Here is an 18,296-nt window from a genome sequence, read left to right as displayed (position 1 = left end):
ACCTATAAGCAATCAATGATAACGCGGCAAAAAAAAAAAAGGAAGTATGACAGACTTTCTCGAGCCCTGAATACATGCGACTTACTCAAGACTTCTTTTTGCTCATTCCCCCTTCCTGCTGTTTTTTATCCCTTTCATTTACTATATATATATATATATATATATATATATATATATATATATATATATATATATATATATATATATATATATATATATATATATATATATATATATATATATATATAGAGAGAGAGAGAGAGAGAGAGAGAGAACTATTTTTTTCTTTTCTTTTGCAGTATTCTGCTTTTCTTGCACCGTAAATCAGGCCATTTTCGCCGAATGCCTTTCCTTGTACACACCAAATCTTGGCAGCAAAACTTGCTGCCGATGGTCTGGACGCTCGGGGCTAAATCTATACGCGCGGCCCTCTCTGCGCCTCTTAAACAAGTGATATCTGCCTCAAAAACCAGACTTGACGATCCGCGGTTAGGAGTCCTGCACCCACTCCCTCGACCGCCTCGGCGGCCGCATTTAGTTATCACGCATGCCTTCCCGCGCTCTCCCGGCGCATAAGAAGTCGCGACGAACGTTATCAGGCGGCCCCGGTGACAGTTCCCAGTGCGGAGACGAGTAACGCACGCACACGAACACGGCAGTATAAGAAGACTTGGGTCAAGCGCGTTTTACAAGCTGCTTTCTGCGCACATTTGGCACCGCGCGGGCGGCAGCTTGGGAGCTTGTTTACCGAACAAGCTGGGGTTGGGGTGGGGGGAGGGGGGGGGGGGTGTCATCCCTCTGCTTCTCTTGCTCCTCTGGTGCACCGAGCGACAGCGCGTGTCAGAAGTTTTGAAAGCGAAAGCGTGGCAGCTCCAGTCTACTCACGAGTCGGCACTCTGTACGCTCGCAGGCGAGCGGGCTGGCGACCCACTAATGCATTCCCCCCCCCCCCAACCCCCACCGCCCCCTACGAGTAGATATTGCGTCTCTTTCTAGCCTATTATAGCTGGCCGCGCCGCCGTCTCTTCAGAGCGTATACAGCAGCGAGAAGAAGAAAAATTGCACCCTCGACGAAAACGAAATTGTGAAGGGGGCAGAGGAGTCTCGTCAAGCTCTGCGGAGGCGTGTTTAGCAGAAGGGTCCTTATTTGCGCGCCCGGGGCGAGGCGAGAAGTGGGCGGTCTCCAGCGCCCCCGAAGTGGCCGTGGATCTCTCGAGCCGTGAATTTGGGATGCCCGTGGAGCGAGGAAGGCGGCAGCGGCATCGCGGGAGAGGACACAATCTTTCTCCGTTGTTGCACGCAAGCAACCGGTGGCAGCGTCAGTATAACGCGGTTGCGTGTTTATGCCCGAGAAAGTTTGTGTGTTCATGCGTTTGTGCGGGGGTTTGCATGCGTGTGTGTCGTGCGTGTATGTGTATGTGCATGTGTATGTGCATGTGTATGTATGTGTGTGCGTATGTGCATGTGTGTGTATGTGTGTGTGTGTATGTGCGTGCTTATGCATCTGTCCGCGCATGTGTGTGTGTGCGTGGGGGGGGGGGGGGGCGTGCGCTTGCAGGCGCTTCTCAACGCTCCTTGCAGGACGTGTGCGGATACGCCTCTTCCGTGTAAGGTGCGATGTTGGAGACACGACAGAAAATCATAATTATGCGGAGCGTCCTAATCTGCGGAGGAAATGGAAAGGTAAACGCATTTGACGCTGTCCTTCGTGTTTGACCGGACCCTTCTACCGTTAGGGCGCCGCAACAAAAAAACCATACGTGCCTTTGCGAACTGCACGCTTCCGTCCTTGCGTAGTTCGAGGACTTGAAGAAGCTACGCGCGGCGTTGGAGCATCGCAGAGTGACCTCGCGGTACCGACCTAAGTTTATACAAAGTTGTCCAGTTTTCTGTGCAGTTTAATGCGTGCTATGTCCCGCCTGAATATAGTTGCTGCCTAACGGAAGAAAGAAAGGAAGGAGCGTGTGCTGGACTGTCACGGAATAACATGCGTGCGAACTTCTTTCACTGTGAGGTGGCTAAGCCGACTACGTTACTCCTATAGAATAAATCCGTTCGCACCTAAAGAGAGAAATGAAACAGGAAAGGCAGGCAGTTTACACCAAACAAACGTTCGGTTTGCAGGCGTGCGCTGAAAAAAAAGCAATAATTAAACGAACGACAAGTTGGACAGAACGGCAGAGATAAGCTCGCACTGGAAGATTGTATAGTCTTTTTCTAGCGAGCAAATGGAGCATCATCTACATCAAGCTGAACCACCACCGTATACTGCTCACAACACGCATGCGCTTATGGCTTAAAGCAGGAAACGCCTGATAACGCCTTGAAATGGCGACAGCCTCTATATTCACCGAATCAAGTTGCCGACGAGCTAAAATAAAAAAAGAATTCATATAAGGCGGCGCTGGACGAAGTCGTGACTGGTAATGCCATATGCACTCCAACGTAAACTAGATTCACTCAAGCCATCGGTGGGAACTCTTCTTAAAGGCCTGTTACGCTACGAAATTAAAAAAAAAGAATAAGTGCTTTTTCAGTAACCACGAGCGTATAATGGCTTACATCCAAAGTGTGTGTTTATCGCCAACCGAGACCTGTTCATGCCTCTCGGTGACTCATTCTCTCTTATTTTTTTTTGCGGAGTCGTCGATTGCCGATCACATGCTTATTCGCGGGTATGCGGACGACTCTCCCATATAGCCTTACCGTGGGCACGCATGTTATCGACTGCGGACGTAAAGCTGATAACCGAACTGGTTCGCTAGTTTTTAGCTGCAGCGAACACGCTCTCAAGATCGCGTCCGCGGGCACTGCGATTCTTGAAATACACGCGTTACGGGGCACCGTATACACGCGATCAAACCGGCAAGTTGCGTACGAAAGATCTTCCTGCGCAGTTTCGTTCTTCGCGTACATATATATCTATAGTAAGAATGCGGCGCACTTTCATTGGTGTCCCTCAAGATGTCTGCTGCCCGCTTTATCTCGACTGGCGCTGGAAGCTGCACCTTCAATGGCTTCGGCTGCCGTCGGTCCGATGAAGCTTCTGCTCCTCAACCTCCGCGCGAGTTGCTTTGATACGTGACCTCCTCGATCTATAGACGTCGTTTTAAGCCTAACGTTTATTGCGTTATACCATTTCGTGCCAGTCGTCAGAATTCACTGCCGCGATTGTGGCTGCCCACCTGTGTTTGGTAGATGCAAAGGATTTGCGCGCGCGTGCACACACATACACACACACACACGTGTGTGTGTGTGTGTGTGTGTGTGTGTGTGTGTGTGTGTGTGTCTGTGTGTGTGTGTGTGTGTGTCTGCGTGTGTGTGTGTGTGTCTGTGTGTGTGTTTGTGTGTGTGTTTGTGTGTGTGTTTGTGTGTGTGTGTATGTGTGGTGATCATTTGTAAGCTTTACTAAATTTGTCAGAAATGTATGTGGCAGATCGCATAATTCTTGTCCTTGCGTTGGATTACTCGAAGAGGCGTATATTACTGGCACGAGAAATTAAAACATATGTTCGACTAATTAACGAAATTCTAGTAATTACCTTCATGACTGATTACTTTACGGCACATATCGCAATTTACGAATTCTAGCCGGTGAGTCTGCCAGATGTATCCACTTAAAACGAATTTTCATGAGTTAGGATGACACCAGGTTTTAGTTATTAATTCCCGAATTTTGCGGAGAAATGCATTGGCATTCCAGTTACTTTTGTGCATTGGACGCATAAAACGACATTTTGTTAAGAAAGCAACTGCAACGCCAATGCATTTCGGCGCAAAGTTCGCGAATTAATGTCTCGAAACTGGTGTGATCTTAAGAATTCGTTCGAAGTGGATCCGCCTGGCGAACTCCACGGCTAGAATGTGTATCGTGCAATATGGGCCATAAAGTAATAAGTTAAAAGCAGAATTGGCGATTTTTTTTTGTTAATTGGTGGATTATGCATTTGAATTTTTTGTGCAAGCAATCTCCACCTCTTCGAGTGGACCACCTCATGAACAAGAATAGTCCTGTCTACCATAGGCAACCTTTAAAATATTTTGGAAGTGTTCGCTGAGACCACAGGTAATTAAGATTGCTGGTGGCACCATAGTACTGTCTTCGTCTGTGTGTGTTTGTTAATTTGTGCCTCTCTTACAATAGATATCCAATAGGTAGATAAAATCTTGGCGATATTGCCAGTGCCCCTCTGTTGCACTCTCAAAGCTTTAAATTGAATATTGTACCGGGTTTTCAGAAAACCTATATAGGGAACGTGCTACAGGCAATGAGGGTTGATTTCTCAAATCATCGGGCATTTATATTTTTCTTTCCTTCATGTGTCTTCGTGTCAGTGTAGAGAGAGAGAGCAAATGATAAAGGAAAGGTAGGGAGGTTAACCAGGACTGAGCCCGGTTGGCTACCCTACACTGGGGAAAGGGGACGGAAAGATTAAAAGAAGAAGAGAAAGTCCACTGGGGATATCGTTCGGTCACTCAGTCCGGATCACGTGTCAGTGTATTTAATCAATATACATAATCAGATGGAAGTGAGCACGCTTTCCCTCTGTCTTCCGCCTCCCCCACACCCTCTTCCTCTGTCCCTCATTTGTGCTTGCATTTTAGAAAGCTACATTTTAACGCTTGCCATGTCCACGTGACCCATGCGCGTCATGCTTTAGCTGTAGCACACCGCGGCTATAGCACTACACATATGCACGTGTCGCAGTTTTAAGTTATGGGGTTTTACGTGCCAAAACCACTTTCTGATTATGAGGCACGCCGTAGTGAAGGACTCCGGAAATTTCGACCACCTGGGGTTCTTTAACGTGCACCTAAATCTAAGTACACGGGTGTTTTCGCATTTCGCCCCCATCGAAATGCGGCCGCCGTGGCCGGGATTCGATCCCGCGACCTCGTGCTCAGCAGCCTAACACCATAACCACTGAGCAACCCGGTGGGTCGTGTCACAGTTTCGTGGCCTGGCCCGCATATATATACTTAAAGCTATAGCATGCAGAACGCGGGCCAGCCGGACCCCTATCGTGGTGCACATGCGCAGCCAAAATTCACCAATCTTCTCGTTCGTAAGTGGTCTTTGCCATCGGCTAGCTGCCGTCGCTAATAATATGTTAGGCATCGAGATCGGCTGTAATTTTCTCTTACGAACAATTTTAGCGTAAGAAGTTTTTTTTTTTTGTGAATGCTGGCCCCGGCTAAATGCGAGCTCGCGGCGTGCAGGTGGGGCAGTAAACGATGGGAGAATGCGGCGAACTGAGCTCCATGCTGAGCTCTCGGATACACTTCACTGTAAAATAATTCACACCCTTAAAGTGAAAATGGTGTAAATGTGTATATAACTCCCACCATTAGGGTGTGGTTTATACAACCGAGTGTGAGTTATAAACGTATTTACACCCTCTTTCGCTTTTAATGGAGTAAATTATTTTACAGTGTATTTGAATTGGATTTATTGATAGGAAAGACAGAGAGGCCGACCTTAGCTAATGCGCTCTAGTCTGCTACTCTGCACTGGGGAAGAGGGAAGGGGGTGGATGGAGTTACGCTGCATAAAACACCCCCATTTTACAGTGTATAACTCCATGCACCGTGCATGCAGTACTGGCTCGAGTTTCGATGTGCGTTTCGCACTCGCCAACAACGATAAACGAAAACGAGGGACGCGAACAATGAGTGCGCCCTGATAACAACTCGGAGTGCAAGTAGAAGAAAGCGGGCGGAGAAAATACTCGTTTTTGTTTACACCTTGCGCACGCGCCGGACGGCTGCAGACATATGCGGCCTCGGATGTGATTTCCAGGGAGATTATAAAATTTCGACAGCTTCTAGGCGGCGTTCTGATAGCCGTTGCGCAATCTATGCACACACCAGTACCCGGAAGTCGATTTTGCTTTTGTTTTTTCACCGTGTACTCAGGTTCGCGTCGCTAGTGGCCGTTCTCAACCCGAGCGTGGCGGCGAGCAGGAAACACAGATTTCTCACCTACACTCGCCGCAGTGGCGTCGCATGTCCGATTCGAAACAGCAGCGCAGGCGACGCCTATCTTTTCTGCTTATGGATGCCATTAGCCTGCTATGTCCTGTAAATATTTCGTAATGTCCTCTTAGTCAAAGTTCAACATAGCTGCAACACTGCAATTATGTTGCACTGCTGCTCTGCAAGAAGTCGTGGGTTGGAGACACACTGTAAAATGATTTACACCCTAAAAAGTGAAAAAGGGTGTAAATGTGGCTATAACTCACACTCTAAGGGTGTTATCTATATGACAGACACCCTAAGGGTGTGAGTTATATACACATTTACACCCTTTTTCACTTTTTAGGGCGTAAATTATTTTACAGTGCAGAATGCAAGAATGCTACATGATGTACAGCCAGCTTTGGGTGCACATTAAATAATCCTGCGCGGTCAAAGGTAACCCGGTGTCTCGAGCAATGTGTGTATTGCTTGGAGACGTTAAACCTCGTATAGAGCAACACTGCGCTTGCTAAGCCTGCAGCTCAATCACATCGCGATGTCAGCTTTTGTACGAGCAAGAACACGTATCCAAGTATGCAAAATGTTTCCTCGTATCATTGAACGTTGTATTCTTTGCCCATGGTGTCACTATGTGCAGCACGTAATTCTATTACTGATATAACCGAAGTTAATCAGTAATAGATGAAGATGTATGCCGGAAATTATTTTTTTTAATTGTGCTCATTAATTTTCCTTTCCGTGCCCCTGTATTTACTAGCAAGATTCATTTTTATAACAGCCATCTATTTTGTTTTGTGTGTGTGTTTGTTTTACACAATACAGCCACAAAGGGCTGCAGTCTAAAGAACGCAGAGAAAAGGCACGCGAGCGAATGAAGCAATAAATGAAGCAATAAATACAGCAAGAACTATCGGCACAGCGCGTCCATTGAATTTACCTATACACGCAGGACAGGTGACCGCGATCTGATGGGTTGGCACATGATCAGCAAATATAGAATAGAGAATTAATCAACTACGAGACACATTACTCTGAAAAGCAGGCACATTGCCAGAAGCCCCTCAAGGCCACTGCTTCCAGACGCCCAGCATGCAGAAACTGCCTCGGCTGAAAAAAGGAAATGAGTTCGAGCATAACGTTAGCATGGGCGTGGTATCACAACGGATTCGACGATTGTGGTATGCTGCTATAGACAGTCTTCACATTCCCTAGTCGACTCGCCTATGGAAAGCGACGGTATTAGAAGCGGAGGCATAAGAAGCCTTTGCAGTAAGGCAGATGCTCCAGATTTGAACTCGGACGTTTAACTTAACTCCTCCTGCATGGAGTGGGCTTCCGTAACTGGAGTCGTGTAACTACGCCAACAAACCCTTTTTCCTTCATTCCTACTATACCGGACGTATTCGTCGATGGGCTTGGTGGACTCGGAATCAGTACCTAAGGCCACCCTAAGCCGCAACAATACCTTGCACTTTGATCAGACGTAGTGCGCTGGTTGTTCACGAGTAAGCGGATAACGCCCATTAATGACTCTAGCATAAGAATATGACTTGTGTCTCTGCAACTGGAACCTCTTCAGTAGGTGTATATAGCGTGTGTCAAAGCGTAGGGGCCACACGCTGTGATTCCTGGAGCAGCTGTGCGTACGATAGCGAAAGCCGCTTTTCTGAACAGTCAGGCTTGCCGATGTCTGTCTACAATACCGAGCCCTCAACTTATGATGTGCGCGGAGCTGGAGGGATACATGAAACGGAGGTTTGCTGGTAGAAAAGTAGGGAGACAACAAAAAAATGGAGATGTAAAAAAAAAAAACAGTTTGGGTAGTGGTTCAGAAAGTTTGATGCTGGAAATTATTTCGGTGCGTGCGTGTGTGTGTGTGTTCAAAGATAGGTAGGACATTAGGCAAAATAAGAACAATAGCTTCGTGGCGCAATCCACCACCCTGTTTCAAAGGGGACGCTCATAGAATCCATCCATGCATCCAAACGCGATGCAACCGACGGTATACTACCATGCTGAAATGAAACGTCATTGGGACGAAAGAAAGCCGCCTACCTTTTATTAGTTAAAAGTGCGGTGTGGGAACCAGCGCCCAAGAAACTAAGAGTATACGTAAATAAGTCCGACAATAATGTAGCGCACGACGGAGGAATTTGAAAACAAAATGCACATTTTAGTTTATATTTCCATGTTCACTTTCCATTCTGTTACGTTGTTATAGCAGTTCTCCATCATCGGTATTTTTTGACAACCAGTAAGAAATTTTTAACAGTAAATACGCAAATGTTATTTAACGCTTTATTACCCACTGCACAAAGTCGAATACCATTTAACTTGCCTTTTCTCTTACTACAGAATTTCAATATATTTTTTTAGTAACTGCTGTTGCTTCGTGTCTCCAAAGCCTTCTCCCGATACATTCCAGTGCTAAGTCCACCACATTTCGTTACTTATGAGGAATATACGAGCGCAAATCAGAAAATCTTTGCCCATATTTTTTTTTTCGCCAAATCGTGGCTGTAAACGCGAAGTGAGCATATCCATTCCCAGCGTTGAACCTTTCTTGGACCGGCCCGGCCCTACCTGCTGGAAGCTCCTCGGCCCGGCGCTGCTGTCAGTTGTTGAAGCTAAATCGTTGAGGTGTCGAAGTACAAGCAACGAAGTGTGATTCGTTTTCTATGGAGCAAGGGACGAACACCCATCGAAATCCACAGTGAAATGCAGCCCACTTATGGGAGAGGTGTCTCGCTTTGTAAAGTGTGAGATGGCGGTGCTGCGAGTTCGCAAAAGGCCGTGAAGACTTGCATGGCAATCAGTGTACGGGGAGGCCGCGTGCATCGCTGACAGACGACAACATGGGCATAGCAAATTCAGTGCTGCGATGAGAAAAATGTCTGAACCAGTATGAGGACTATATGTGGAAAAATACTATATTAGGCACGTAGAATAGTACGTATATCTTAAATACTTGTATGTACTTTACTTTACCTTACCACTCTCTTATATAGGTACCAATTTCTGCCACTGTTGGAATTACTGTCGTTTGCTGCTGTTGCAGACTAATAAATCACTCAAAATTCCACGCCCTTTCTGACTCTAAAACGCAAAATCAATAATTTTCCTGGCAGCAAGCCAATTAGGCTAGGCAACAACAATGTTGGCCGCTCTCGCTGATTCTAGGAAAATCCAGCGCCAATTACACGTCGATGTCAGGAAGCGCTCAACTGACGCTGCATGGGGACTTTCGGGATACGAATTCACAACGCGTTCAGCGTATATTTCGTAAGTTTTCTAACGCATACAGTGTACGGCTGAGCATGCAATACATCGCTTGGAGCTTGGATAAAATTTCGGAATAGTTTAATAACTTTTCTGCTAGCCAGTTTCGGTTACATTTGCCAGGAGGTGCATGTTTCATGCCCTTATGACGTATAGAAGTGATGGCCACGGGCGCAGAATGTCACAGCATTTTGGCAATCGCCCTGACACGCTCGGTCGTCCGCTGTGGTGCTATGTGTTCCGCTGTTCAGGAACATGTTGCGTTGCGGGTCCTTGTCGACTCACACCCAGTGAACCGTATAATAATACTAAGTATGCTTGGCTGGGTCAAACGTTGGCTGAATACCGTCGTGTCACGGCTCACACCCCGATGGATGCGCGCGGAAAAAACGTCGAAGAGAGATCGATTCGAAAACGCCTCGCTATTAACCCATACCCACGAGACTCTTCCGGCCTATCGCATAAACGGCAATTCCCATCATGCATGAATGGCGGAGGTTATACCACGTATCCTATATGAAGAAAGCAGACGGTAGCGTTACCGCTCGGCAGACGTGCTCACGGCATGCGCTTCGTGATCGTCCATGGCAATTCTTGAGGAGCGCAGCGTCTTTTTAAGTCCACAGGAAGCGCTGTCTTCAACTCGGTGTAGTGGAGGAAGAGCTTCGAGTGGAGGACCGATTGAGAATACGGGGGTATTTGTATCGCGGCAACTCTTCGCAAAAGGACACGCGGTGCATCGCAACTGGAGATCGCGGGGCAGTTATTCAAGCGCTTCTGTCCTTCGACAACGACCGCGGCTTTGAGTCGACGACAGCGCGCATGTATGTACTCACGCAACCGCAAGAGAACGTTCCCGCCAGCCAGCTCAGATCGCAATCCGACGCCGTATACTGTATACGTATATACTACACGCGCCGATATCGTGTTCCCCCTCCTCCTCTTCCAAGTCTTCCTCGGAGCTCGTTGGAACGCGGCGTGGGATTAATCGGGCCGATTTATCTCCCGCCCGCGACAAGAGCGCAAAAAGCGCCGGTAAGGCACCTCACCCATTCGTTCGGGGTCCGGTTGCCCAACCCACGCGCCGCATGCTGTCTTCTCGGCCTGCGATGGTTCTTTCCATCTCGGCGCCCTTTCTTGTCTTTACGTTATTTATTCGTTTTTTTTTTCTCATTTCGGGACGCAGTGGGAAGCGTGCTCGCTGCTTGTCATTACTGCAGGCTGTTTCGAGTGCGTGCCATGTGTAAGCGTACATGAACGGGTTCCTCTTTAAGGTGACTCATTGCGAATGAACAGAAACGACGGTTCTTGTCGCCATTTCAGGGAAAGCATATGACTTCACGCTGACGACCATCATGGCTACGAAGCACATGACCTTCGAGAACAAAGGAGGGTTGTGTGGGTGAATAAATTATCGCCACTTGCACATATATATGATTATGCTAACTGACGCATGTGATTCAGGAGAGAATGCAGTATTATAATACTACAATATTATTATAATACATCAGGCGAGTTGCAGCCTGATGTCGTTAATCGTTCGTTCTGTTCCTGCATTGTATAGGTACATATAGGGATGGTGAATGTATCTTCTTTAACGAATATTGTGTGATTGCAGTCCGTAATCATCATGCAGACCATCTCGGAAGGCTGCGTAGCATTTGCACCATGACAATAGCCTAAGTTGTGGAACATTCTTGACCCGTGGATAAACGCTGGTTGCGTAATGCGTGCTACGAAAGCACTCGGACATTTTTATAAACTGAATCCTGGCTGAATCAGGCTATGATCAGTTAGATTGCAGGCGTGTATATACGTACATAGGTGCATGTGCAGTTTGTGTGTTTGTCTGAACAGGGCGTACATCATATCTTTCATCCAATATCTGGAGTAGCATGCCGAGTCATATGCATGTCAGCCTGCAGGCAAACATCGCCAGCTTTCATTAAGGACAGCATGTATCTCTATCTTCTAATGAAATATCGCCAGTCTATTTGGTGGTGCTGCTCCCTAAGCGCTTCGTTTTGCAACAGTACAGAGGCTCACGTCCAATGACCCATAACAACACTAAATGCTATGATAACAGTGCCCAGTAAACAATAAACACACAGCGACAAACGGGACAAGCGCCGTCTAAGTTCCAACTCATCCGGTTTCCCATCCTTGTGCAAAATTAAATGCTTGCTGTATAGTGTCAAGGCAGTTTAATCGGCGCACAAGATCAATTTAGGCTGTGACAGAGAACGTTACACTCGCAAGTCACAATATACTGTCGCGGGTTTCAGTGGACCATGTAATCTTGTCCTGACGCAGACGAGTTACGGCTCTAGCATGTTGCCGAGACGCAATAGAAAACAACACTGCTGGCTTTGGCGGCGTCCTTCAATGTTCTGTCCAATGGGAAACTATCACAAACGTTGTTATTCACAAGCATGGCCTTTAACGAAAGGGTTAAATGCATAGCTGTGTTAAGATTACATCGCTATTGATACATTTGTGCTAGCTATTAAGTCAGCCGGAACCACACACAGAAAAGAATGCCTGGCGTGCATTCGTAGTGACTTCTCTGAAGGTGTCACTATACCCGCTGGTACTTCATTGCACGTCTCTGCACGACATCGGTAAAGTAACAGTATATATGTGCGCCCCAAATTGGTACTCTATAGAAGGTGCTTTTGTCAAGACTGCCACGTTACGCTTCATTTCTTCAGGCTGGCGGTTATGACACTTCGTAACGACGCAGTAACCTCGAGCACTTCAACACCCCTCGCTTCAATGATGTGTATATCCACGTATACATATACTTCTTCGGTACACACCAAACCAGCGATTCATTGATCTATAATAGCAGCGATAAATAAATGTTTAGGTACAGCACTGGCAACGGCCATATGCTACAGCCAATAAGAATGCCATTTGCAACGATACGCGTGGAACACGTGCTTTCTATGAACGCCGCAGGATTTGCACTCAAGGAGTATACCCGAAAAGGAACCATTGCTACATGCAGCTCCTTACACGTGTACTGGTATTGTGTTCCTTTAGCTGCTATGATGTTGTAGTAAATAACGCGTTACTCCACTGAACTGCAATACCATGCCTTTCAGTGACTTGTATTCTGTCAGCTTGAATAAAGAACAATGGTCCTCCATTGTGTAAATCACGTGTTTCCGCTGCGTTACTGCTGTGCCATCGATGGCGGATGGGGAGTATACCATTACGCATGAAACGATATCTGTCTGCAATGCCGTCCTATGACGTTTCCTGACAGTAAATTCAAATGGAGATCCATTGTTCCGCTATATGGAAAATTAGGTAGGTGTTAAGTTCTCAAAGCTTATGAAGTCGCTGATCTCTATAACTCTAAGCCTAACTTACATAACTCCGAGCGGGATAGACAAGGTCAGGTGGTACAGACGGTGCACTCTGCATACGCAATTCATCTACATACCGGCGGTGCATGATTCGTCCCTAGACCCTCGTGTTAATGAGCACGCGTGCACTCATTCATTCAAGCCTTCCTTGTTCGCCAGTTATTCCACGTGACGAACTTCGCAATAAAGCGACAGCTTTCTGTACAAGCACGGCATCTTAGGTGATCATGCGCATCAAGACAACCATACGAGTATAGTGCACAGCCGACAGCCGTATAGTGCACAGCCGCGTGCTCAGCCGACATCACGGTCACTCATCGCAATCCGTTGCTGCAGCACCAGCTCGACAAAGTGCGAATTCAGCAAATGTCATCCACTGACAAAACAGCAATTGGCCTTCTACTCACGTCCTGGAAGTCAGCCATGTCGGCGCCCAAGCTCGCCTGCGGCGCCGGCAACAAGAGAGCAGCGCTCGTCATGGACTTGCCCTAGGGCACGACGACGGCCCGGACCCGTCTCCGGCGGGCAGGAGGACGACACCTGGCCGCCATCTTGCCGCACTCCGCCGCTGACGGTGCCCCTTCCTTCGCAGAGGTGTAGCGCCCCTCTCGACGCACGTGCGCAGAAACAAAATCGTCGTCAAACGCCGCGTCAACGCCGCCGGCAGCTGGAGCGCCACACGAACGCACGACCAGCGGAGCGCCCGAAGCGACACTGGCGCCGAAACCGAACACAGCGCCGCCGCGCGTCGACGGCCACCGCTCTCTCCTCCGCCGCTCCGTCGTCGTACGCAGCGGCAGCCGCCGCTCTCGGTCGTCGATCGCTCCTCCTCCTTTCACCCGCTCCAAACCTCGAAGCCACGCCTCTTAATGATCAAGAACGACCAATCCCGGTTCGCGCATCCGAATCAAAACTCCGCCCACCGCTGTTAGCAGAGCGGCGGCGACGGCGCGAGAAAGATTACTCCTCCTTTTCGGAGCGCGCCTCGTCTCCCAACCGTTCATGCCTCGCTGATGCTGTTTCTTTTCGCGTCGCGCGCTTCTGACGCGCTTCTCTTTGCGCTCGCGCGCGCGCGTGGAGCGCTGGGGAGGAGGAGAGCAATGAGAGAGCGACGCTCGCGAGCGCTCCTCGCAGCCTCGGAGCGCGCGCGTGCGCCCTTCTGCCACACACGCACGCTCTTTTGACGCCGCAGAGAGGCTCCGACGAACGACGCAGCGTCGTCATCGTGGCGGGGTCGCCGGAGCGGGGCCGATTAAGACGGGGAAAATTGAATAGAGGAAAAGAAGTTGTGTGGCCGGTGGCGGGCACCGGAGGGGGGTAGCAAAGCGACTGTGGGCCAGCGTTCGCCTGGTGGGGGGGTCGGGGAGGGAGGGGAGGGAGAGGTGAGTTAGAAAGGAGGAGCAGGGCAGCCGCCGAGATGGAGAGACGAAAAAAAAGATGATTTTCGGAGCGAGCGTCGGCGGTGGCAGCAACCGAGGCACGGCGAAGACCGCCTTCCTTCTCTCTATGGTGCGTGGGAGCAGTTTGTCAACAATGGTAAGATTTCTGTCCCCCCCCCCCCCCGTCATCTGCAGCCCCCTTCCTCACTTTTCCTCGTTCTTCTTGCGCGGCAGTGGCAGCGGCCCACGGCAACGTGACAGCGGTCGGTCGCCGCGAGGGCTGTGGTTAAGGGCCATTAAAGAGCGCGTCTCTGTCTGAGCATGGAGCGTGGTGTGCGCCCGCTGGGAGGACTAACGCATCGTCGTTCGTCGCTGGGGTCACCCGAAGGGGGCACCGAGAGATGCCTCGCTGACAGTTTTTCTTCATCCTTCGTGCCCTGCGCCGGCTTCTCCTCTCCTCGCCGTCGCTGCGAGTCGGTGGCTGCTGCGGAGGGCGTGTTAAAGACGCCAAGGCGGAGGGAACGTCGACGTCGCGTTTGTGCTGCGAGGCGCGTGTAAGCGCGGTGATGTGGCGCGCTCTGCGCGCGTGCCGCCTCGACGGGCGTCCCCGGGCGCTGCTGACGACGACGATGGCTTGTCTCGCCCTCACAACTGCCGCCAGTGGGGTTATGCATTGTGTGTGTGTGCCTGTGTGCGTGCGTGCGCTCGCATTTTTTTTTACATGTTTTATACTTCCTTGTTCTGTGCGCGCGGTTTCGTTCGCTCGTAATTGCGCTGCTTGCCGAGTTCCCAAGACGTGTGCGCTCCTCCGATGGCGCTTTGTAACGCCGCGGCAGGACGAAGGATTTGTTTGTGCGCCAGCCACGCAACGACAAGCGGTCGGTTCTCGTAAAAGAGAACCGGGATATGCGAGAGACGGCGTTCGCCTGTCGGAGCGCATGCCTGGAAGAATGCGCGCACGTGAGATGTATGCGTGAATGCGCGCGTTTTTGGCCCATTTCCACGGCACAATTTTCCGACGGCTCGTTATTCAGCGCACTGGCTTTCTCGACTGCGGTACTTCTTAGCGCGCGTGCCTTCCTGATGCTGCGCATAATAATCGCGGTGCCTGCCGTTTTGCTTCAAAGCTCAAGGTCGAGCGTTCGACTCTCTGCCGTGACAACCGCGTTTCTATGACGCATAATGTGCCTAAAGATGGTGTTACGGACATGTGAATACGGTCAGATGTTAAATCTTAAAGGTTACGATATGCTCAGCTGCGCATAACAGTCAAGTATACTTGCGTAAAGTGGACGCGCCGACACATTGCCGAAGCCACGCCTTGAAGGCGCCCAAAATGCGCTCCATGAAATGTTACGCGCCACGAGTGTGACACGTTTGCACAACGTTGACGGATGGATTCAAAAGGTCTGAGTTACTCCCGATTCGCTTTGCGCTCATTATTTGCCACATATATACAATACCGCCCTATGGTGGTATTATTAGCGATAGCGTATACGATAGCGGTTAGCGATAGCGTATACGTACGCTATCGCTAACTGATTCGGATAAACACGACGCTATATCAAACGTACGTACACGGGTAAAACTACACCGTCATTTATCGACCGCAACAACCTCGAATGTTGAGCAATTGACTACCCAGTTTCTTGTTTCAAATTTTCTTCAAATCAGTCACGTTCATGCGCGTATATGAAATGTTCACTGTTTGCTCGTACATAAGCCTAAATATATGCGGACCCACACGGCGACGCCGACGGCGATAACGATGGCAAAAATCCACTTGGCGTGTCCACATAATTGCTATAGTAACAATAAAATCTTATAAAATTAGCTTGCACACCGTGTGCTTACGATTTGTTATGCACCACACGGTTAAGTTTCGCAATCCTCGCCAATCTTTTGTGCAAGGGCTGCTGTGAACATACTTTTTCCTCCTTGCTGATAAGCATTTACTGGTACATATACATAAGCCTATTTGGTCACGAACTTTGAGGACGTATTTCCCAAAACTGGGGTTAATTAAGCACGGTATCGCTGCAGAGTAGATGTCAACTTCATTCTTATGGGGCTTCATTTGTGTATCTAAGTTCACAATGACATTTAAAATAACAATGGAAAGGTTAGTCATCAAAATTGTAATTAGCTAAGATGTCAGTGCATATTGTCGTACAATAAATGCCCGTCTCCAACTAATCCTGCTAATATGGCAGAATTTCGCTCACTGATATGGAAGGGCAGCGATGTATAAATATGTTTCCGCTAAAATAAAAAAGATCACTTGGTAGAATAGCACAAAGGTGAAAGCAAGGTTACGTTTCTTGTCATAAGAAAGACACCAGCATTCGCGGTGAAGCTAGAACTGATGCAACTCAATGCATTTCTCTATAGTCGTTGAACTTAGCCAGCGCTGCAAGCAGAAAAGTAACTAAGCGGTGCTGTAATTACTGCAGCAAGCTCACATAAGGTGAGCACCTTATGTGCAAAACCGCATCAGAGACGCGCCGATGGTTAGGTCTATACATTTTAATTTCAGCTAGATATAAAGCCATATAATGCATTCGCTGAAAAAAATATATATACTGCGCACTTAGCGGACTGGCGTTCTGGAGGAGGAGTGAAAACCACCTTAAAATATGACAGTTTCTTTTTACTTTCGTCTTTTTACTTTTGTTTCCAGAATTTTGAGGTATACATAATTATACACACAATTTCGAAATACTGCCTGTGCATGGTCGGCAGCGCAACTGTATTGCCTGGGGTAGATTAATTACTCCAGGCGGCGGCCATTATACATTCGCATGGGAAATGACAGTTGATATTTAATGAAACAATTCTTAATATTAACTTTTTAACTAATCACTTTATGAAACGTGATTGGCGTATTGAAGCCGGTTCGTACTGAAGCCAAGTCAACTTGGAACGTATACATTGAAACAATGCAGCGCAGGTTTTGCAAGAAGCGCCGCCAAGGTTGCAGCAAAATACACTGTTTCACTTTTTAAACAAAACGCTTCCGTGGGCAGTGCAGCAGAAATTTAGGTAAAGCGCATGCGCATTTCGTCGCGCAACTTGGAATCACGTATCTCAAGAGTGGAGAGCGATTTCCATGTGGCTTATGCCTTGCGAATTAAGTGGTCGGCACAAATTCGCTAATTGCGATAGGTGCCTCTAAAATGGTTAGTCTTGCATATAATTAATTTTCGTTTCTTCGGTGCCAAGTTTCCCGTGAAAGTACTGATGTCCACCTCTTCGAGTAATACGCCTCAAGCAGTAAAATTGTGGCACGGGCACCATAAAAAGATGCATGCGTATGTGACCACATCTATACATTTCATGCAATAGTTCCGTCCAGATCTCCCTCTTCTGGACCGTCCTGTTCCGAAGGAGTTTTGTCTTCGCATATGTTTGCCAACCGAACATCCGGCCCACAAATGTTCTCTTACGTAATTTTCGTCGGCGATTGACCGCCGATGTGAATGCTGCTTCCAGCAGCCTTCATACAGGCACGCTGGCTCTCCCCGTCCCAAACTTCTGTCTTTTGTCTCGCTATACTCAGCAGCGTAGACTTGATTTACTTTCCTTTCTTCTTTTTTTGACACAACACGGTAATTTCTATATACTCACCAACTCCCTGAACCCTTTCCTATATATGCAAGTACTGTTTGAATAAAGATATCAAAAACTATCGACGTGGTGCTTGTGTCCCGATTATGTGGCTCATGAGTCAGCAGTAACGTACACTGTACACTGCAGCGCTGTGTATAAAAGCAATATATATATATATATATAGCGAGCTTCCATCTTCCATGGATATCACAGCACACATAAGCATCGTGTAACATCTTTGCTTTTTTCTCCCTCCCGAGTGAGTGAGTGAGTGAGTGAGTGAGTGAGTGAGTGAGTGAGTGAGTGAGTGAGTGAGTGAGTGAGTGAGTGAGTGAGTGAGTGAGTGAGTGAGTGAGTGAGTGAGTGAGTGAGTGAGTGAGTGAGTGAGCACATGTCCGTAGCGTACTGCTTATAAGGTCTTATAAGGTTTATAACGATTACAAAACCACTTGAAAACGTTGAGTTCAGCAACTCTTTGTACAGCCCACCTAAAGCCCCTCTCCCTCTGTACGCCCGCTTTCGCATTTGCAAACACATCGAAAGATGACACTCACAGAAAATTATGATCTACGGCGAAGGAAACCTGATGACAACCACCATGGCGGCGCCAGTGGTGTAGGTGGGGGCGGGAAGATGTGGGGAGGGGAGGCAAGGAGGCACAGAAGAAAAGACCGAT

At 48.2% G+C, this 18,296-nt stretch overlaps 1 protein-coding gene across 4 annotated transcripts in view; it reads right to left on the bottom strand.

Moving 5' to 3' along the window:
* LOC135897161 (Krueppel-like factor 2) overlaps window positions 1-18,296 on the bottom strand; it is a 99,973-nt gene that overhangs the window by 53,234 nt on the left and 28,443 nt on the right. The window contains exon 1 of one of the 4 annotated variants that reach the window (XM_065425739.1): window positions 13,040-13,402. The exons of the other annotated variants lie outside the window; for them this stretch is intronic. Within the exon in view, the coding sequence (XP_065281811.1) occupies window positions 13,040-13,111 (72 nt within the window). The 5' untranslated portion in view covers window positions 13,112-13,402. Of the gene's footprint in view, window positions 1-13,039; window positions 13,403-18,296 lie in introns of those variants that run through there. 4 annotated transcript variants of the gene reach the window in all.

The sequence above is a fragment of the Dermacentor albipictus genome, chromosome 9 (assembly GCF_038994185.2).
Source record: "Dermacentor albipictus isolate Rhodes 1998 colony chromosome 9, USDA_Dalb.pri_finalv2, whole genome shotgun sequence".
NCBI classification, from domain to species: domain Eukaryota; kingdom Metazoa; phylum Arthropoda; class Arachnida; order Ixodida; family Ixodidae; genus Dermacentor; species Dermacentor albipictus.
The sequence above is the reverse complement of the archived record's forward strand: the minus strand, read 5'-3'. Positions and strand labels throughout refer to the sequence as shown.